Source organism: Zingiber officinale, chromosome 3A (genome assembly GCF_018446385.1).
Source record: "Zingiber officinale cultivar Zhangliang chromosome 3A, Zo_v1.1, whole genome shotgun sequence".
NCBI lineage: Eukaryota > Viridiplantae > Streptophyta > Magnoliopsida > Zingiberales > Zingiberaceae > Zingiber > Zingiber officinale.
Window position 1 is genome coordinate 161236786 of NC_055990.1, and position 21707 is coordinate 161258492.

General features: G+C 36.6%; 4 protein-coding genes across 7 annotated transcripts; 3 read left to right on the forward strand and 1 right to left on the reverse strand.

Annotated features, from left to right (window-relative positions):
* Positions 1-2823: 2823 nt before the first annotated feature.
* LOC122050847 (nuclear pore complex protein NUP93B-like) lies at positions 2824-4363 on the forward strand. The gene is made up of 4 exons (XM_042611719.1): positions 2824-3232; positions 4010-4063; positions 4156-4238; positions 4339-4363. Exons 1-4 carry the CDS (start codon positions 3092-3094, stop codon positions 4361-4363), a joined length of 303 nt encoding a protein of 100 aa, XP_042467653.1. The 5' UTR covers positions 2824-3091.
* A 2545-nt stretch (positions 4364-6908) lies between these two features.
* Positions 6909-9467, forward strand: LOC122053151 (bile salt-activated lipase-like). 3 transcript variants are annotated; one of them, XM_042615061.1, is made up of 3 exons: positions 6909-7069; positions 7137-7759; positions 9263-9467. In XM_042615061.1, the coding sequence occupies exons 1-3, from the start codon at positions 7060-7062 to the stop codon at positions 9296-9298; spliced, it is 669 nt and encodes a 222-aa protein (XP_042470995.1). In that variant the 5' UTR covers positions 6909-7059; the 3' UTR covers positions 9299-9467. The 3 variants fall into 3 exon arrangements, with proteins under 3 accessions (XP_042470995.1, XP_042470994.1, XP_042470993.1); XM_042615060.1 differs by lacking the exon at positions 9263-9467 and adding an exon at positions 7905-8544 and having other exon boundaries at positions 7137-7832; XM_042615059.1 differs by lacking the exon at positions 9263-9467 and having other exon boundaries at positions 7137-8544.
* Positions 9468-13747: 4280 nt separating this feature from the next.
* On the forward strand, positions 13748-16741 carry LOC122053152 (rhamnogalacturonan I rhamnosyltransferase 1-like). Of its 2 annotated transcripts, XM_042615062.1 has the most exons (8): positions 13748-14595; positions 14741-14808; positions 14882-14970; positions 15063-15228; positions 15319-15608; positions 15693-15897; positions 15969-16126; positions 16198-16741. In XM_042615062.1, the coding sequence occupies exons 1-8, from the start codon at positions 14316-14318 to the stop codon at positions 16430-16432; spliced, it is 1491 nt and encodes a 496-aa protein (XP_042470996.1). In that variant the 5' UTR covers positions 13748-14315; the 3' UTR covers positions 16433-16741. The 2 variants fall into 2 exon arrangements, with proteins under 2 accessions (XP_042470996.1, XP_042470997.1); XM_042615063.1 differs by lacking the exon at positions 15063-15228 and having other exon boundaries at positions 15363-15608.
* A 23-nt stretch (positions 16742-16764) lies between these two features.
* LOC122050848 (transcription factor bHLH49-like) lies at positions 16765-18051 on the reverse strand. The gene is made up of 4 exons (XM_042611720.1): positions 17832-18051; positions 17025-17254; positions 16864-16929; positions 16765-16791 (listed from the first exon to the last, which is right to left on the reverse strand). The coding sequence occupies exons 1-4, from the start codon at positions 18049-18051 to the stop codon at positions 16765-16767; spliced, it is 543 nt and encodes a 180-aa protein (XP_042467654.1).
* Positions 18052-21707: the final 3656 nt, after the last annotated feature.

Below are 21707 nucleotides of genomic sequence, written 5' to 3' on the forward strand. Positions count from 1 at the left end.
ATAATTGATACATTTCGTGGTTATGTTGTTTCTATTTTATGTATGTTTCAGCCGTGTGGGCTGATGAATATGTTGTTTATGTTTATATATTGTGATGTATGTATGTATGCTTCATATTGTCACCTGTACAGGGGAGATGCTGTCGGATTTTTGTCTGGCAGGGACTCCTCTGGGGCGTGACACGAAGCCTTCCTCTGATCGCCCACCCCCGCTCCCCGGAGTGGCTGTCGTCGATCGTCATCATCCGACAGGCGACAACGACACACCACGAAGTCAGTCGGCGGTCTCCCGAGCGGTATCGTCCTCGGGGGCACGAGGACAATCCCTGAGCATCCAAGGGCGGCTTGGGCCATCCGCCCGGGAGGAAGAAAATAGAAGCAACACGTCTCGCGGCGAAATCAACATCATCGCTGGCGGACCGACCGGAGGTGACTCCAACCGAGCAAGGAAGGCGAGTGTCAGGCAGCTCCAGATCCATGCGGTAGGTTGCAACCAAGAACGAGCGAGCGAACCCGAAATCAGCTTTGGGCCCAGGGACCTAGAAGAAGTCGAAGTACCACATGACGACGCCCTCATCATCAAAGCGGTAATAGCTAATTATACTATTCACCACATTTTCATTGATACAGGCAGTTCGGTCAACATCATATTCAAAAGTCTTTCGACCAACTGCAAATCGATCGAGCTGAGTTGCTGCCCATGACAACCCCCCTCTACGGGTTTACGGGCAATGAAGTTCTGCCGGTCGGACAAATTCGACTGGCTATTTCGTTGGAAGAAGAGCCGCTCAGAAGGACGCAGACTGCCAACTTCGTCGTGGTCACTCTCCCTCAACATACAATGTTATCCTAGGGCGACCAGCGCTCAGCGAGTTCCGAGCAGCCATCTCCACCTTCTACCAGAAAATTAAGTTCCCAGTTGAAGATAAAGTTGGAGAAGTGCGAGGAGACCAGTGATAACCATGATTTTACTGCATTATTTTGATTCATATATGCATGGTTTGATGTTGATTTCATAGGTTAAAATCATGGTTACATCACATTTTGTGCATTGTGTGTATTTTTGGACTTAATTGTAAATTATATTATTTTGGGTACTATTTGATGCTAATATTTGATTCTTATTTTGTAGGCATCAAAGGATCTTGGATTTGGATTTATTTGGACCAAAATTGGGCTCGAATCGGAGTTTAAACGACAAGATCAAGCTTTGGGTCGAATTTGGCCATTCATCAAGAATAGGAGAGATCTGGATCATCCGTTGAAGATCTGGCCGATCCAACCTCATGGGGAGCAGATATGAGCTATTGATGAAGATCCAGAAGTATTGATTCAGATCTGAGTTCATCTAGCCATTGATCCAGGCTGAAATAATCTGGGCCGTTCATTGAAGACTGGGCAGATCTGGGCCATCCAGTGATGATCTGATCGATCCGACCTACGGGAGGGTAGATCCAGATCCTACATCAACATCAGAACCTTCGGATAAGATTTTGGGCAAACTTTCACTGTTGATTTAGCCCGGAATAAATCTCAGCCGTCGGTTCAAATCTGAGATCTGTTTAAAACAGAGAAGCTACAGTGCCCAGCTTCTTCGTCGATCTCCACAGCACTGTTTGCATCCCGTGGCGTTCATCTCCAGCGAGATTCCGACCCCATCTCGATCTCTAGATCAATTTTCCGGCCAATTTCATCGACGACGACGTTCTCAGTTGCTTGCTACCATCTCCTGATGATCTGATCTCGGTTCAAGGTGTTCCTGCGGCGAGAATTCTGCTCCGCAACTCTTTGCTTCTGCCGCTGCCGATTGTGAGGTGTTCCTCCAATCGGTGGTTCCGCTTCCATCAGTGAGCTTTGGCGGTGTTCCTCCACTGCTACTGGACCATTCCCGACGACCTTCCATCCATCATCTTCTCCACATCAGATTTACAGATTTCCAGAGTTGGGCAGCTCCGATCTTCATCAGCTTCGTTTGGAATGGTCTTCGATGGTGCTGGTAAAGGTTGAGCTAAGTGTAGCTACTGAGATTGTCTTTTCCGATTACAGTTGGAGTGTTCTCCGTTGTTTCCTTGTGTGACGGCAAGGAGAAGTTGCCGAGAGAATTGGTTTGGTGTAGAGTTGGTTTAGGGTTTACTTTTGCATCATTTTACTGTTTACAGATATAGATTTCAGTTAATGTTGTTTGGATTCATTAGCATAGTTCTTTTTAGCTTAATTATTTTAATTCAAGTGTTTTGGTAATTTAGTTTTAATTGCTCTTTAAGTAGTTGTTAATCTTGCATTAGCTTAGGGTTAAGTATTAGTGAGTAATTTAGTTTTCTGTAGTTTAATTAGCTTTAATTTCAGCAATAGATTAGTTTCTTAGTTGCTTGCTTTTCATTCATTTAGATTAATATTCAAAGCTTAAATCCCCCCAATTCCATCTTTATATCGAAAACCCCAAGATCAAGCTTTGGGTCGATTTGGGCCATTCATCAAGAATAGGAGAGATCTGGACCATCCGTTGAAGATCTGGCCGATCCAACCTCATGGGGAGCAGATATGAGCTATTGATGAAGATCCAGAAGTTTTGATCCAGATCTGAGTTCATCTAGCCATTGATCCAGGCCGAAACAATCTGGGCCGTTCATTGAAGACTGGGATGATCTGGGCCATCCAGTGATGATCTGATCGATCCGACCTAGGGGAGGGTAGATCCAGACCCTAGATCAACATCAGCACCTTCAGATCAGATTTTGGACAAACTTTCACCGTTGATTTAGCCCGGAATAAATATCAGCCGTCGGTTCAAATCTGAGACATGTTTAAAACAGAGAAGCTACAGTGCCCAGCTTCTTCGTCGATCTCCACAGCACTGTTTGCGTCCCGCGGCGTTCATCTCCAGCGAGATTCCGACCCCATCTCGATCTCTAGATCAATTTTCTCGAAGAAGAATGGGAAGAGGAGGCAGATAGTGTAGTTTTGTTGCCAGATGGTGGGGATTATATAGCCACAGAACAGGAATACTTTGAGATCAGCGATTTAGAATCATAACATAACATACTTTGGACATGTTATTACAAATCCTTCAATAATTTTCTTGATGGTATTTCATGCATGCATTAGTGGGTGAATATTTAAATTATCAACATAAATTGTCAAGGAAAATGATTCTCATAACAGGTGCAAGGCTCCATCTTGAATGGGGCCATGAGAAATATATCCTTGATACCATAAAAGCCCATCCTGCACAGGTATCATTCTTTCGTGAATGGTTATTGTTGGAAGGATATACTATTATTGGTAGACTTACAGCTCAGTTTTTGAGAACGTACAATTAATAATTATATGTGTTATTTAGTTTTCTATGCATTGCAAGGCATCTGAATTTGTTTCTTTTTTGGCTTAGTTGAAATTTCATTCTTCACATAGTTTGGACTGTAGTTTTTGACTTGTATTTTTGAGCCTCAAGAAATTTTTTTGGACAATCTTTTGAAGGAACCTTACCGTGCAGTTAATTTGCTTGTTTTGTTACCTAATCTACAAGGCTTAAGGTTTCCTTGTCCCATTTTTAAATATCTCAACAATAGTGTTGATCGCACAGTTGCTCCTGTAATGCTCTTAATGGTGGTTTTGCTTATGCGAGTCTAAGTAATGAGCATGGTGCTTATGGCAGTGATGAGATTGTCATAGTGGCAATTCAAATATCCTAATATAAGCTCAAAAAATTCCTTTTCTTTCCAAGTGTATTATTTTCTAATTGTTGTCAGTTCAATATTAATAAAATTGTAATGTTTCTCATAATAAGTGACATAGGTTTCCAAATGCAAACATGAAAATCATATACTGTTTTCTTGTACTAGGATGCTTATTTCTTGTCTTTTTTTGTTTCCAATAGTATCTTGAGAATGAGTGTCCAATATTGCTTTTATTTGTTTGATTATGCTCTATTTGGTGTATTTTCTTTTATCAATATGATTATTTTCTTTTATCAATATGATTAGCATGCCTTTTCTACTTTTTGGGTTTAGGCTGCTCTAGGTGGAGCTGTTGGCAACTTGGAAAAGATCCAGACATTTCTCCAGGTTCATTCAATTGCTAATTCATTTTTCTTGCTGTTCTCCATGGCATCAACGCACATGGTGCCTTTATAGTGGTTTTATCCCCCTATTGACAGGTGCGACTTAGAGATCATCGTGTGCTAGATTTTGATGCAGGGATAAATCTAGGCAGCCCCCAGTTGACACAACCTGACAACAGGTAACTTCTTTTGCAGTTTAGAACTTGCATTAACTAGGCAACCCTTTGCACATCTTCTAAGATTTTTTTGCTGATGATGAGTCTGTTATTTAATGCCTAGTAAGAATGTTGAGGTTGTGATGTAGATAGTATGGAATGGGAATTAGCATGAATCAATGGTTTCAATTGAATTCACTCATCCTATGACTGGGTTTGACATTGCATTTGCATTTTAAAAGAATATTTAGAAAATGCACTTTGTTTTTTGCTAAAGTGCATTCTGTGAACTTTACTGTTCAGTAATCTATACCTGAAAATTGCTTTGTTAAGCTTTATAGTTTATAGTGTTAGGTAGTGTAATTTAGAAAGCACTTTTCACTGTGAGCAAAACAATGATAACATAATAACAATACAGTATATTATTAATTGAAAGCATAAAGAAATAATTAAATTTACATCTCATTTGGTTAATATATAATATAATATCTTATGTGATTACTGTTTTTAAATATGACTATAGCTTCAGGAAGCACTCTCCTATATATTGGAAAAACAGCTCTGGTAAAAGCGTTTTGAACATGAGTTTATCAAACACTATAATTAACTTTTAAAGTGCTTTGAAAGTCGAAGCACTTTGAGAAATTACCCCAAACTCAATTTATGTTTGCTTACAGATTCTTGATTCTCGTGTTGTTGAATGGAACTAAATACTAAAACTTGTATTTATGATTATTCCTACACCATGGTCTAATTTCCTGAAAATAATTATGACAGAGCCCATAGAATAGGTGGGTTTCTGAGATCACCACCTATGATTCCGAAAGAAAATTTGTTTCAATCATGTGTACTTTTGTATAATATAGTTATTATTACATTTCAAATGTTATAATGTAAATACTCTACATTTTTTCTGAGAATGATATGATATTTATCATTCTTAGTATAACTTTCAAGGATATTAGTCCGATGAATAGATTTCTTGAGGTGTGGATGTCACTGCTGCATATAGATGACAAATAGGCCTTTTCAGAGTTTTAGTATGCAAACATTATTGAAAAGTAACACAAAATATTTTCATACTCTTTATATGACACACGATCATTTGGTGTGTAAATTGCTTTCCAATAATTTTTGTTGATTGTCTTGTATTCATTAGAATTGTATCAATGGTTACATAAACTATAATGAATTCAATTTCAACTTTTAAATTAATAAATGTGGTTGAGTATTTGCACTAGTAGTTGCTTTCTTTGTGTTATAAAGTCCACATTCCAATTTTTGTCATTCCTGACTAGTAGTTATATTTTCTGTTGCCAATTTGCTTTAGCTACACACGGTAGTTGAGGAAAATATAGGTATACTTTATATTATATTTGTATTAACTAGGTATCTGAAGTCTTTCGAGCTGAAAGTGGATGGTATCCAACGGTTGGCATTTGCATTTTTTGTTAAAATTTTTGTTGCCGGCTGATAGAGGGTTTGTTCTACACGGGATCTATATGGTTTGCCCATTGCTTCACTTTAGGCAAAAATGGAACTGGATAGAAACTCAGTTTTTTGATTTAGTATGCAAACATTATTGAAAAGTAACACAAAATATTTTCATACTCTTTATAAGACACACGATCATTTGGTGAGTAAATTGCTTTCCAATAATTCTTGTTGATTGTCTTGTATTCATTAGAATTGTATCAATGGTTACATAAACTATAATGAATTCAATTTCAACTTGTAAATTAATAAATGTGGTTGAGTATTTGCACTAGCAGTTACTTTCTTTGTGTTATAATGTCCACATTCTAATTTTTGTCATTCCTGACTGGTAGCTATATCTTCTGTTGCCAATTTGCTTTAGCTATACACGGTAGTTGAGGAAAATATAGGTATACTTTATATTATATTTGTATTAACTAGGTATCTGAAGTCTTTCGAGCTGAAGGTGGGTGGTATCCCACGGTTGGCATTTGCATTTTTTGTTAAAATTTTTGTTGCCGGTTGATAGAGGGTTTGTTACGTTCTACACGGGATCTGTATGGTTTGCCCATTACTTCACTTTAGGCAAAAATAGAACTGGATAGAAACTCGATTCTTTGTCCGCATGAATAATAATCAGTTGATCAAAATCTCATCTACTTCCTTACAAACTTTCTGAAACCAACAATCCCATAAATAACTTTTTGGTGCATATGAAAGAGAAAACAACACATCAATACATGCAGAAAAGGATTTGAATTTTTAGGAGATCATCATTAGACTTATTAGTGCCTTCATCTATTATCAATATGTATATTAAACTTTAGTGCCCAGCACTTAGTGCTCATGGGCAATGCGGTTAGAAAATTGGAAAATAAACAGCTATACTATAAATTGATCACTTCCTTACCGCAATAAGTGATTTGATTTCTATTTCTATTTTCATTTAAGTTAATTCAGATATCAAGTCATAGATTACAATTAATCAAGCATCATGTGACAACCATAGTGGGGCTTTCACACATATTGCTACAGCTTCGATCCACTATTTTTATTTGAAAAAATCATTTTCATTTACGATTTTAAAAAATATAAATTATTTTTATTCATATATTCTACATCATATTTTTAACTTAATATTTGTCCCTTTTCTCTTTAAATATCATAGTTAATATTTGCCTCTCATTGTGGAGTTATTAAGAGAATTACAAAATTACCCTTGGTTTCTTGGGCAGGGGGAAAACTTACTGCTATATAAACGGCGGTACCTCTCATCTGTTGGCAGCTAGTAGACGGGTGATGTGACTACCTTCTTCTCTTCTGTTGGCGTCTAGTAGACGGGTGACGTGACTGCCTTCTTCTTCTCTGAATGGCACAAGGTACCTATTTCAAACCCTAAAACTCTCCATTTCTCCTTCCTTCTTTCATCCTCCTCCTTCCTGTCAGAAACGGAATCCGTCGATGCATCTGCAACAGCAGCTGCGGATTCGGCTGATGTAGCTGCCAACTCGCGCGATTTCGCTCGCATCGTATTCTCTCCACAGGGGAATACTGGCGGTTCCATTGGTCTTGTCCTCCCTCCTGGAGTTGGCATTCTTGTCACTCCCGGAGGCCCTCTGTCTGGATCTGAAGTCCCTCCGTCTGGATCTGAAGTCCCTCCAGTCCCTCCGTCTGGATCTGAAGTCCCTCCGTCTGGATCTGAAGTCCCTCCAGTCCCTCCGTCTGGACCTGAAGTCCCTCCGTCTGGATCTGGATCTGAAGTCCCTCCAGTCCCTCCGTCTGGATCTGAAGTACCTCAGTCTGGATCTGGATCTGAAGTCCCTCCAGTCCCTCCAGTCCCTCCGTCTGGATCTGAAGTACCTCAGTCTGGATCTGGATCTGAAGTCCCTCCAGTCCCTCCGTCTGGACCTGAATCTGAAGTCCCTCCAGTCCCTCCGTCTGGACCTGGATCTGAAGTCCCTCCAGTCCCTCCGTCTGGACCTGAAGTCCCTCCGTCTGGATCTGGATCTGAAGTCCCTCCAGTCCCTCCGTCTGGACCTGAATCTGAAGTCCCTCCAGTCCGATCTGAGGTACCTCCTCCTGCCACTGAAGTCCCTCCTTCTGGATCTGACCCCCCGGGCCTCAGGGACCCCCCGGGCCTGAGGGGCCCCGGGGGCCCCCCGGGCCTGAGGGCCCCCCCGGGCCTCAGGGCCCCCCCGGGCCTCAGGGGCCCCGGGGGCCCCCTGGTCCTCAGGGCCCCCCCGGGCCTGAAGGGCCAGTCGGCCCAATAGGGCCTGCTGGCGTTATGGGGCCCTCTGGCCCTGATGGCCCTATTGGGCCTTTGGGCCCTGATGGCCCATCTGGCGGAATGGGTCCAGCTGGTCCCAATGGTCCCATGGGTCCTGTAGGCCCTGTTGGGTCCACTGGCTGTGTAGGTGAAACTGGCCCAGCAGGGCCCATTGGGCCTGCTGGGCCTAGGGGCCGTGCTGGACGGGCTGGCCCTGCAGGTCCACGTGGCCCTCCAGGCCCACCTGGGCCACGGGGCATTGCTGGACCTCCTGGTTTCATGGGACCACAAGGCTGACCTGTATGACCACAGGTTCTAAATCTGCTGCACCACGCTGTTGATCCTGCTATTTTGATCTTTGCTACATTTCTTGAAAAAATATTTCTTTAAAATTTGATTTGTCTCTTTACTATCAAAACTGTTACATCGATATTCTGAACCAGAATGTAATAATTAGGGTTTCCGACATTCTTCATTACAATCTATTCTCTGTTGGTGCTTTTTTTTTTTTTTTGAGTTTATATGAAGTAATGTTGTCACATTCTCTTAATTAGTAAACCAATGCTATGTGAGGTCTGGGCGTGTTAAGCAATGTGTGGATGATCACTGAAACGTAATTAATTTGGCCCGGCCTGGCTACATATATCAATGTGTGGATGATCATAGCAAATAGTTCGTGTCAAGCAATGTGTGGATGATCACTGAAACGTAATTAATTTAGGCCATAAATTGGTCATGGGCCTGTTCCAATTTGGCCCGGCCTGGCTACATATATCAAAGTTAGATTTCAGGAGTAAATGAGTAATCATAAAACCTAGATAACTGTTTGGTTCGCCTTGTTCATGTTCGAGTCCGCGGCGGATCCCCTCTTATGGAATATGATCGGTAATCTCACTTCTTTATTGCTGGTATTTTTATCAGAATATTGATCGAATCGATGCTTAACTGATCGTTGTGTGTTTCTGGGCATAACTATGGTTTATTTCTGTCCTTGAAGTCAGCTTGAAGTTCGCAGAGAATTGTGGTATTTTATGTATTTAGGTCGAGGATTTTGTAAAAGGGACGTATTTTTCCTGTTATTCCATGTTCAATCGCCATCTGAAATTTGATTCTTATGTTCATGTTAGAATATTTGATAGTTGGAATAAAAAGTCATAAGTCAATCCTAAATAATCACCACAAAGGAGGCGCATTTTGGTGTGAGAAGAGTAATTTGGCATCAGAGTTCTTTGTTATCCGTTCATAAGCAAATAAACTTGTTTCATTGTTTGCTTCAGTAATTCAAGTGATCTCTGTTCGCTACCAGGTTGAATTCGCCCAACGCTTCAGCTGGAAGTCTTAGGTCATCGTCTGCATTTATCACAGATGCAATGATAATGTATGATTTTATTAAATAATTTTTTCACTTGTTGATTTTTATTTTTTATTTTTACCTTTTTTTTTTTGTTGCAGAAGCATGTAAATCTGTAATCTAAATTTAAATAACGTATGATTTCTCTTTTCTATGTTTAGTCCATTTGGTATTAACAAATGAGTAAATCTAAATTATAGGTTTCTTACTTTCCAAAAATATTGAGAAATGAGAACTTAGCTTTCTTATGTCCTGAAAGCTATGATTTTGTCTTATGTTCTCAGGATCCCAATTCAAAGCATTTGGGTACCACAGTTTGGGATGCTTTGTCAAAATTTTGGTAAATTAATATTTGCTCTACGTTATATTCATCTCTTTAATTGTTACTATATATACTTTTCATTCTTAGAGTTTCCACAATATATTCATGTTATAACATCTATTATTTTATCAAAAAGTATGGGTCCATTGTTACATATTTGTTATAATAATATATCTTTTTTACTCATATTTCTTTTAACATAATATTTATTATTTGTGGATCTCACAATCCACTTAATCATTAAAATTATATTATATTAAATAAATACATTTTAAATGTGTTTTAAAATATTTAAATTATTATTATTTTTTTAATAATAATCTTACTTTAAAAAAATAATTTTTCAAAAAAAATATATTAATTTTTAAAATATATTTATTAAATAAAATAGATATTTATGAGAAAACGAAATTACAAAGTTAGGAAAATAAAAGTATAACTAAGCAGCAAAAATTATAAAATTAGAAAAATAAAATTTATTTAAAATTATCATGTCATTAGGAAATTGAAACGCTACAATAACTTATAAAATAAAATACACTATAATGAAATTTAAAATAACATATGGAATACTAATTCACAGATTGCTATTGTATTACCTCCAGATATGTTCAACTAAGTTAGCGTGAAGTTGACGAAGTTGGTGATGAACTTGAGTGTCACGTAGCTCAGAATTTGTCCGAAAATAATCCTGAAATCCTCAGTTGTGCAGGTTCGTCACCTTCATCGTTGTACCAATTTATCACGCAACCTCTCTCATCCTCAATAATCATAAATGCAAAATAATATATGTTAACATGATTTATTTTCTGATCTAAATTAAAACAAGGGAAGTGTTTTCTATAGAAAAATAAAATAAAAAGTCTAATTATTTGGACTGCTCCCTATCATATCGAGTGTCTTTTTTTTTACATTGTTAACTTCCAAATTAAAACCTTTGTTATACAGTTATACGGGACGAGATGTCCTTCTCCATATTGTTTTGGATCAGGAATGAATCATAATATTAATTATGATGGCGATTCGACTATAATTCATTATGATCTTTCTCTAGATTTATCATTCCCAAATTATAGTTTAAATTGGGATGGATGATCGGATGCCGCTCGAAAATTGTCAGTGGTAGGCAAGTGACCAAATTGCTGGTCCCCGAGTAGGAGATGGCCTTTGAGCGGTCTTCAGTCACCCATCCCAACCTAAACTATAATATGGAGGAATGGTAAATCTAAGGAAGGATTATAAATCAATTGTGGCTGAATTATTATCACGATCCGATCATAATTTCATATGATTCATCTTCTAATTCATAAAATTATGGATAAGAAGATCTCCCCTGTTACACACAGAAGAAAATATGACATTATTCTTAATATATAATTAACAAACATAAATGAATTATTCCGTGGCTATGGATTAGATGAGAAAACACATGCATTGTTTCCCCCGTTGTCTTCACGGCGTGCCCCTTGTTTTTTATATACACACAAGATTAATTACTAACTAGCGTTGGTTGCACCATCTCCTTCTCTACTCTAATCCTTGTCGAGCACACAAAAGTAGGACAACGGAAAACCTTCTTCTTGGAATGCAAAAAAATATGTTTTTTTATTAAACTCCATTCAAATATGTCTTGATCTATAAGGTTGTGTACTTGTTATATTCCACCGTGCATCATGGAAAAAACAACTTGATTATCCCTCCATTTAAATGTCGTTTGTGCATTAAACATATAGTTTTTACACGAGTTGAGCTTGTTCATGGGGTGGTACTATTTTAAATGTCGTTTGTGCATTAAACATATAGTTTTTACACGAGTTGAGCTTGTTCATGGGGTGGTACTATAGTTAAAATATGAGATATTACTATATTAGATCATTAGATCGAAACTATATGTATCTAAGTATGCCTTCCCTCATGTCTTGGTCATTGCACTAATGACTAGTAGCATTCGTGATTTACCTTTTCCGTGTTGACTTAGGGATGGATTGGCAAGAGTGCTGGGGCAAGTAAATCGCCTTTTGCCACATTACACAAGTCGAGCCTAGCTAAATTTTGTAATATTCAAACTCATTTGACAAAATGAGTAAGCTTAAACTTGGTTCAAGATTGATTTGAACTTGGTTCATTTCTCAATTTTTTTGATTGTTTAATTAGTTGTTATTGACTCTAATAATATAAATTTATTTATTTATTTTAAAATGTATTTATTTATTTAGTACTTTGATAAGAGTTGTATTGATAAAAATGATTCTCAAACATTGTTTACGAACATAAACAAGCTAAATATATATGCATTTCTATTTGTTCATTTAGTTTAACGAGTTAGTTAAAACTTGTTCATTTAATTAATATTTTATATATTGAACATGTTGGATTATGTAGTAAAATAAAATATTAAAATTAAACATAGCGGAAAAGAAAATCATCAGAGATTCATGTGAATTCAAGTTATATCGTTGGTTTGGAAATAATGTTATATCTTGATGTGTAAAACTCTTTTACGTATCTAGAGAGTCTGGTTGATGTCAATATGATTAATATGTTTGTGCCTCTGGCGGTATCCATATGAGCACAGTCATCACCCGTCTCAAAGCACAATTGGAGAATCACGTAGTGCTAGCTATTATGCACAATAAGTTTATATAAAACCCTATATAAACTTTTATGCATAAAAAGTTTTATATAAAACTCTACCCTTAATATCTCTGGGGCCGGCACCAAAGGATCGCTAAGGTAGCGGATTTAACTTTTTTTTATATAAAACCCTAACTTTTAGGTTTTTTTAAAATCAGATAAGACATGCTTGTAATCATCAAATTTTATCTAATAAGATGTTATAAAATATAACACTTTCTTATCTAATAAGACAAGTCTTATCCACTAAGATATTATTCGCATTTGATTTGAGTTTATTTAAAATTCCAAATAAATATTAGATTCATGAGACTCAAATTAAATTAATATGAGACTCAAATTGTATTTCAAACAAAATGAACGTCAACAAATTCTTATAAAATCTAATATTAAATTTATTTGCAAACATTTGATTTATTTACGTACCTAATCTGTAAGACATTGATTTACGCATTAGAAAAAAACAAAATTATCTCATTCCATAATCAATTATTTTTCTGAAGGGGCTTTTGAGTGTAATTTACATTTATTCGATAGGTAAATCATGAAAAAAGATTGTTTATTTTCAGAATTAGTGGTGAAATTTAGCCATCTAAATTATTTTTTGAAAATCAATTACTTCTCCCCTCATTTTCAATAAAATATCGATAGATTTTTTTATTTCTTGCGCCACTTTGAATTTTGAAAATTTATTTTAGGATAAGTCGAGACACGTTGGTATATATTTTCAAGAGGCGTAGATTGTTTGTAACTCAGCATTTAATATTGAGAGGATGGAAGGGAGGAATTTTCTTAAACGAAAATTTTTAATATTTTTTTTTGCAAAAAAAAAACCTCCAGAGAAAATTCAATTGAAATCCGACTCGATCCAATCTAAAAAGATTTTTTTTAATGAAAAAACTATATAATAAAGTCAAACCATCAGTGTCAAGCTCTAGTAGTCAAAAGCCAAGTATTTCAATTGTTATTTTATAAATTAGAAAAAATAACTTGTGCTTCTAAAATAATATTTGTTGCCATTTTTCTACGACAACACAAGAAAATTTAAAATATATTATTTTAATTTATAAACCTACTTATTATAAAAAAAACAATTAAATATTTGCATTCATTGAAATTTAAGAAAAATATTATTATTATAATATTAATATGGGAAAAAGGGAATATAGATTATCTGCTATCATTTATGTCTTCTAAAAGTAATTAAGTGTGTATTTATTAACTAAAAAAATGATCAACTATCATTTATGTTTACAAATATCAAATGAGTTGTTTGTTATGTAATTAAGCGCATTTATATTGCAAATGGGTTTTTGACGTTGACCATGTTGACTAACGGTATGACGGCGGGTGTAACGGCGTCAAACTAGGACGCCATCGCATGGGCCCGCTGGTGGCTCTCCGCGTGACCGCGTCTACCGTCGGCGAGTTAATATTTAACCGCGGTTAAAGGAACAGTTCGAAGAAAGTGTCGTACCGTACGAGTTTTTGATACGCTACCGACGCCCCGATCGAGATACTGCCCGGCCGCCTCCTCCTCCTCCCACTCTTTTTATAGCGGATCGAACGGGGACCGGGAAAGGGACGAAGAGGCCGCCGAGCCCTGCCTTCTCATTCGCTCTCCTCTCTCCCCGTCCCATGCCACCATCTCCTTTGCGCTGATTCCGTTTCCTTCTACGTCGCCAAAAGTAGCAGTCTGCTCCCAAAGAAGAATTTTTTGGGGGTTGGGGAATGGCGGTGCGTTTGGATTAATGTTCTTTGGAAGGAAATCAAGTGGGGAAAGTAGCTTTTGTCATCGAAAGATTGAGCTTCGGGCTGCTCTCATGACGCTATTTAGAGTTTAAGCTGAAATTTGTTTGTTTGGATCGATTCGTTTATTTTCTTAGCTGAGTCGCTTATCGATTCCTTGTGTCGAAGTGCATTGAGGAGAAAAGCGAAGTTCATGTATCTATTCTTCATTGACTTGGTCGGCAGAGTCCGTTCTTTTATCTCCTTTGAAGATTTCGAGGTTTTGGGGATTTGAATGTGAATGAATCGGATTTGGCTGTTCTTATGAATGGAAGGCAGAGCTCTTTGGTTTCAAGGGATGTGCTGCTTAGAAAGAATAGCTGGATGGTTTCAAGGCCCAAGATCAAACTTTGGATGGTACGATTGACGACGATGGTGTTGCTTTGGACGTGCGTCCTCCAGCTTACGGCAATTGGGGATATATGGGGGCCGAGGATCTTGAGACGGTGGCCAGCCTTCCTCACTCCCTCCTATAATTCACCACTCGCAGTGAATGAATCCTCTCCGGTCATCTTCGTCGACAAAATTCTTCTGCCGCCCAAAAGTGAGTCCCTTTTGCTCATTACAGATATTTAAAGTGTGATATTTCTTGTATTGTTTGTTTGGTTCAGATGATTCTGATTATAAATTGTTGTCTTGGAGATTTTAGTTATATAGCTTACATGAACTTTGGATGCCCCTTTCTTTAGGAATCTACAAGAACAATGGATACTTGATGGTTTCATGCAATGGTGGACTTAATCAGATGAGAGGAGCAGTGAGTTTTTCATCAATAGTTCATGTTTGATTCGGCAAATTCTCCTTCTGATTGAATTTTTTTGTTCATCTAGATTTGCGACATGGTTGCTATTGCAAGATATTTGAATGTAACACTTATAATACCAGAGTTGGACAAAACCTCCTTTTGGAACGACCCTAGGTATGTTTCTATGTCTAACTTTGCAAGGACTAGGCATATGTTAGTGGTTACTAGATCCTTTAGCAAGAATAACAATTTTTGTGCCATGCCAGTGAGTTCCAAGATATATTTGATGTTGATCATTTTATAACTTCATTGAAAGATGAGGTTAGAATATTGAAGGAACTTCCTCCGAAGTTAAAGGAAACGGTTAGTCGAGGACTAGTTTATTCAATGCCTCCTGTTAGTTGGTCTGATATTTCTTACTATGAAAATCAGGTTGGTATGCCTCTATGAGGCTAACAAAAATATATAAAATTATGAATGATCTTGTTTTTAAGATTGATGCCTAATTTGTCTGGCAAGTAGATTCTTCCTTTGATACAAAAGCACAAGGTCATTCATTTGAACAGAACTGATGCCCGACTTGCTAACAACGGTCTGCCGCTAGCAATACAAAGATTGCGCTGCAAAGTGAACTATGTCTCTCTTAGATTCACCCCTCAAATTGAAGAATTGGGCAGAAGAATTATTAGAATTCTGCGACAGCAAGGTCCTTTTATGGTCCTGCATCTGCGATATGAAATGGATATGTTGGCATTCTCAGGGTGCACTCAAGGTTGTACTCCTGAGGAAGCAGATGAGTTGACAAGAATGAGGTTCATCTTCTCGGTTTTTGTTATCGCTTGGACTGAGAATTATCATCCATCATAACAATTTATCACTTCTTCTTTCTGCACCAGGTATGCCTATCCCTGGTGGAAAGAGAAAGTCATCAACTCTGATATGAAAAGGAAAGATGGTCTCTGTCCTCTAACACCTGAAGAGACCACTTTGTTACTGAGGGCATTGGGCATTGATAGCAACTTTCAAATACATATTGCAGCTGGAGAAATATTTGGTGGAGAAAGGAGAATGAAAGCTCTTTCTGCTGCTTATCCTCGACTGGTCAGTAAGTCGGTTGTTTACGATTGCAATATTTGCTTATCTCAATCTGTTACTTGTTCCAATATCGATAGGTAAAAAAGGAAACTCTGTTGGGAAATTCGGATCTTAGATACTTCCAGAATCATTCATCCCAGATGGCTGCATTAGATTACTTGGTTTCCTTAGAGAGTGATATCTTCGTTCCTACATACGACGGTAACATGGACAAAGTTGTTGAAGGTCATCGTAGGTAGGGTGCACTTGATCCTACTGGCCTTTTGTTTAATTATCTGCCATCATTAAAATTACGCATACTTTCAGGTACTTGGGGTTCAAGAAGACGATTCTGTTAGACCGAAAGCGCCTGGTCGATCTGATAGATCAGTACACTAATGGCACTTTGAGTTGGGATGAATTCTCCTGGTCGGTGAAGGCAACTCATACCGAGCGCATGGGGAACCCTAGCAGGAGAGTGGTGATTCCTGACAGGCCCAAGGAAGAGGACTGCTTCTATGCAAACCCCCAAGAGTGTCTCCCACAGCCTGATAAACCATAGACTTCATGAGTACATTTCAGGGTAGTTTGCTTAGAGATGATCAAATGAGCAAGTTGCAGATGAATGTTTCAGGCAATATACGATAGGTTTATTTATAATATTCGAATAATCTTCATTCTTGTATAGAAGAGTTAAGAATAAAAGTGAACAGGGAGAGGAGGGATGGAGGAATGATGTAATCTGATAACAATAACACGAGACAGTAACTAAGAGATTATAATGTTGTATCGATCGATGAGGCTCATTTTTTATGATAAATTCTGTATAATTAGAATGATAAATCCATACTTACCTCAACCTGTTGTTGCAGTGATTGAACATAGTTTATGATCTCATCGAGCATTAGCCTTTCCTGTGATCTGCAGTGCCATGCTGAAGCCGATGAGTTTCATAAAGTATGTGGAGATTTAAGGAGAATGAAAGAAACTTGCCTTGCTGCAGCCAGGAACAAGATCTTGCAGAAGCTTCATCCTCTCATTGATCTTCTCTCTTCTTACCTTTGACACGTGAATAGATTAGATATATACCATGTAGATTTGCTTTCACAGGTGTTCCTGAATAAACTGGCATTTCAAAAGGCGGCAGAGCTTACTCTTTCTGCAACACTGTGGCTGTTTGTTGCTCTGATGTCGATGCTCTCTTTTGTTTGCTTCCCTCTAGGCTTCTCAGTCGCCACAGATGGACTACTTGGCTCAGCACTCTGTTCAAATTCCATTTTACCCTCTCTCCCATTTCCCCAGCTACATGTGAAGCTACTTGTGCTTGATCTATTACCATATCCTACAACATGGTTGTTGTGCTCAGTTAGATGCCTACTGGTAACTGAAGAAATCAGTTTAAACATAAAGGGAGAAACTAGACAATAACTACCTCATTGTTCCTCTTCCTTTTTGCAGCACCAAGCCCATAGAAATTATCCTTATGTTTCTTGCTCTTCTCAGTCTGGGCTTCAGATTCAGCATTGGTTGAAGCATTTGTAGGATCGAAAAGCGTTATAGGGGGAGGTGAATAGCGCTCGTGACTAATTCGTTCGTTTTAAAATAATCGAGTAAATGTAGCGGAATAAGAACAATTAAAGAAAACAATGACACAAGTAGGTTTACTTGGTTCGGAGTCTGTGACGACTTCTACTCCAAGGTCCACACTTGTTGAGTGTTTATTTTGGACAATTCACTATTAGTTAGAAATATTACAAATAGAGTACAAGAATTAAAGTGCTACCAAATATTATACCGATAACAATGATATTTGAAATTGAGAGCTTCTGGTCGTCGAAGTAGTGTTATGATTTTGCCAGATCATTTTGTTAGCAGCACACGAAAGAAAGATTGCAAGCTTTAATTGTTTATTTGCCTCTGCTCGAACTAGGCTTAAGTAAGTCATTGAGGGCGCCTCCAACTTCCATAGGAGGTGCCTTCAGCCAAGGTTCTATCCTTATTTCCGCGGTGCCGATAACCTCCGCTGCCTGTGCCGCTTATCCACCCGAAGGCGCCTCCAAGCTCCATGGAGAGCGCCCTCCATCCAGCGTTCAAGGCACTTTCCATCTCCTTAGAAGGCGCCTTCGCACCTTGCTGCGCGAGGCTTTCGACCAAGGTACCCGAGGCGCCTCCAAACTCCATGGAGAGCACCTTGGGAACTATTCATTTTAAGTCCTTTTCTCTTCCTGTAAGATGCATTAGTCCAAAATACAAAATATATCCTGCAAAATATAGTTAGCACAATAAAATATGAAATAATAAATTATTTTGACAGTCTCTGGATTGCCCGATTCTAACTTCGGATTTCGCCACCGGAAACCCTAGGTCGAACCGACGCTTACTGTTCCCTCACAGGGGAATGCACCCTCACCTACTTCTCTCAGGAGAAGCTACCTATCACCAGACCGGTCCTTCAGACCGACTGGACTTTTGCTCAGCGCCCGAGACTTCCGGTCTTCATGCTGGACGTCCGCTCCACGACCTGTCCAAACTTCCACCCGGTCCGCGGCCATCAGGATTTCAACCTAGAGTCCCCGATTCTAGGATTTTACCCGAAGCATCTGGCTAAGACTTTCCGCCTAGGGTTACCATCCCCTAGGACCTAGGGTTACCGCCCCCTAGGATTTTCCACCTGCCTAACTGCAGCTAAACTTTTCATCACCTAGGGTTACCACCCCTAGGGTTTTCCACCTGCCTAGAATCCACTGGAACTTTTGCCTAAGACAACTTAAGGCTTTTCCTGCAAGCTCAATTAACCTTGTTAGATCACAAGACAACTTAACTTTGGACCCTTTAACATAATTAAAACACATGTTCGATCGTCTGGTGCTTTCCGCACCAACAATCTCCCCTTTTTTTATTATGGCAACCTGGTTCAAAGTTAAGTAAAATATAACGATAATCAAAGGAATTTTAGCATGAGCATAAATACAATAATTTGTAAAAAAAAAACTTCCTTATGCTTCCCCTTTCACAAAAATTATGTTTAACTCTTAACTTTTAACTTCTCTCTCCTCCTTTGACATAAATCAAAAATAAAATAAGTAGAGAGAAAATTTATTTAATATATAAAGATAATAAAAAATTTACTCTGTTTAACTTTAAGTTCCCCTGAAAGATAGTAAAAAGAAACTTAGCTAATTTTTAAGAGTTGAAGATGACTTAGCTTTTGAAAAAAACTTAGCTAAACTTAGCTTTTGAAAATAATTACTTTAAAAACACCTAGATAAATTAGAAATGCTTTGAAAATATTTATCTTTTTCAACAAAAACTTAGCCAAACTTAAGTTTTGAAAATAATTATTTTTGAGAAAGAGTTAGAGAAAAACTCGGCTCTAACAGGATTTTGATAAACATTTAGGTTTGAAAAAGATTTTGATAAAATATTTAACTTTAAACAGAATTCCTTATAAAAATTCTTAGCTAAGAAGATGAATTCTTTAAAAAAGAAACTTTATCAAATACTTGGTTTTATCAAAACTTAGTTAAGTGCTTAGCTTTAAAAAAATATTGATAAAAATCTTAGTTAAATACTTAGCTTAAAAAAACTTAGTTTCAAAAAATTTGATCAAAATTTAATTAAGTACTTAACATTAAAAAGATGTTGATAAAAGCTCAGTTAAGTAGTTAGATTAAAAATACTTTTGATAAGAAGCTTATTTAAGTACCTCTTTTCTTAAAAAAAACTTGTTTTTCTAGATAAAAAATATTTAAACTTAGTTTTTCAAATAAAATATTTAAGTATTATTTAAAATAAAAGTTAAATGGGAAAACTGAATTTTTCCTTAAAAAAACTTTAACTTTTCAAAGAGCAAAAAGAAAAGTTTAACTTTGAAATTTTGGAAAAAAAATACTTTAACTTTTAAAATAAAAAATTAACTTAACTTAACTCCCTTCACTCCCCCTTAATTGATATCTTAAAAATATTTTGAGGATCCTAGAGTCCAAGCATGTATAAGATAAAAGAAATTATCTATTTTTTTAATTTCCAAGGTAGTTTTCTATTTTCCTGATTTTCCATCTCACCCTTTTTAAGTTATCAAATATGTAAAACTTATGAGTTTGTGTGAGACGGAGTTACGTTTATTTTAATTTTATCAATATTTAAAATATTAAAATTGAGATTTTAAAATATAAGTTTGAATTTTTCAATGAGTTTGAATTTCAAATTTTAAAATATGAGTTTTAATTAGATTTAAACATTTGACAATAATTAAAATTTTGAAGATTTTAAAAATATATTAAAAATTAATTAAGTTTGAAATTATAAACTTAATTATGATTTTAAAATTAATAATCAAATAATTAAGATTTTTGAAATTTATTATGATTTTAAAATTATATTTTAAGATTAATTACGATTTTGAATTTAATTATGATTTTATAAATAATTATGATTTTGAAATTAATTATGAATTTGAAATTAATTATGATTTATAATTAATTATGAAATTAAGTAAGATTATGAAATTAATTATAATTTTGAAAATAATTAGGATTTTGAAATTAATTATGATTATGAAAATAATTATGATTTTGTAATTAGTTAAACTTTTATAATTAATTAGATTTTGAAATTATGATTTTATAATTAATTATGAATTTTAATTGAGTTAGCTATAATTTAATTAATTTATATTTGGTTAACTATTTTAAACGTAGGTCCATCTCACCCTTTTCTAGATTTTCAATCAGGGAATCTTAATAGTTTTGTGAGATGGTTAATTTAATCTTCAATTTAAATTCCAATATAAGGAATGATCAACATTTGAGTTAGATTAAGGTTTTATAGTTAGTTAATTAAATATTTATTTTAATGATTGACTTCCAGGTTATGACAAGACACTAGGCCTTCTTGGGTATGAGATCATCCACCATTTCTAGACAAAGTCTTTCAAAGAAATTGGATATTTAATTCCCTTTCTGAAACTCCTCGGTCTAACTAATCAAGTGTGAATCAAGCCTAGGTCTTTATCTATCATAGTCTAAGCATGTATAGTGAAAACAGTAAAGCAAACATCAAACAAATCTATCTATCGATAAAAATGGTCCTTCTATCAGCTTCCCCTGGATCATAACCTAGATAGGGTCTATCAAGATAGTGGATTTGATCCTTGGGGATCCAATATTGACTAAGTCCAACTTGATTAATCAAGTTTGACTTGGGGACCCATGCTTGGACTAATTTTCTCTTTGTTCTATTTACAAGTGATAAGTAAGATCTGTATTTTTGTTTAGCCTTAAATTCAAGTCAGATTGGTTGTAAACGACTATTTGTTTTCTGAGAATCAGATCAAGATTCTTGGAACTCAAGGTGAATCATTCCAACGTGTCCTTAAGTCCTTTAACTTGAGTTTTCAAATTGAAATTTTCTTCCTCAAGTTGTTGAACTTGAGTTGAACTTTCATTTTGAATTGGCTCAGTCAAAGAACTTAGATTAGTCTCCTCCTTTTGGAGTGACTTGACTCGAAGATTGGATTTTGCCAACTTTTATAACAAATATGAAACTAAATTTTGTAATTAATCAATTTTAGTACTAGAAATTAGGGAACTTACAATATTATTTGGCCTTTCGAAAACAGATACGGATCCGTGGCTTCTTTCAGACTTAGTTTCTGAGTCGGCTTCAATTTCTGATTCGGACTATGTTTTGGCAACGTATGCTTGTATTGGTAGAGTAAGGAAGCTTGTTTGCTCGTATTCTTCATCAGAATCTTCAGAAGACTCAGACCACGTTGCTTTCAAGGCCTTCCTTCTTCTTTGCTTCTGGTTCGAACACTCCGTCTTGTAGTGTCCCTT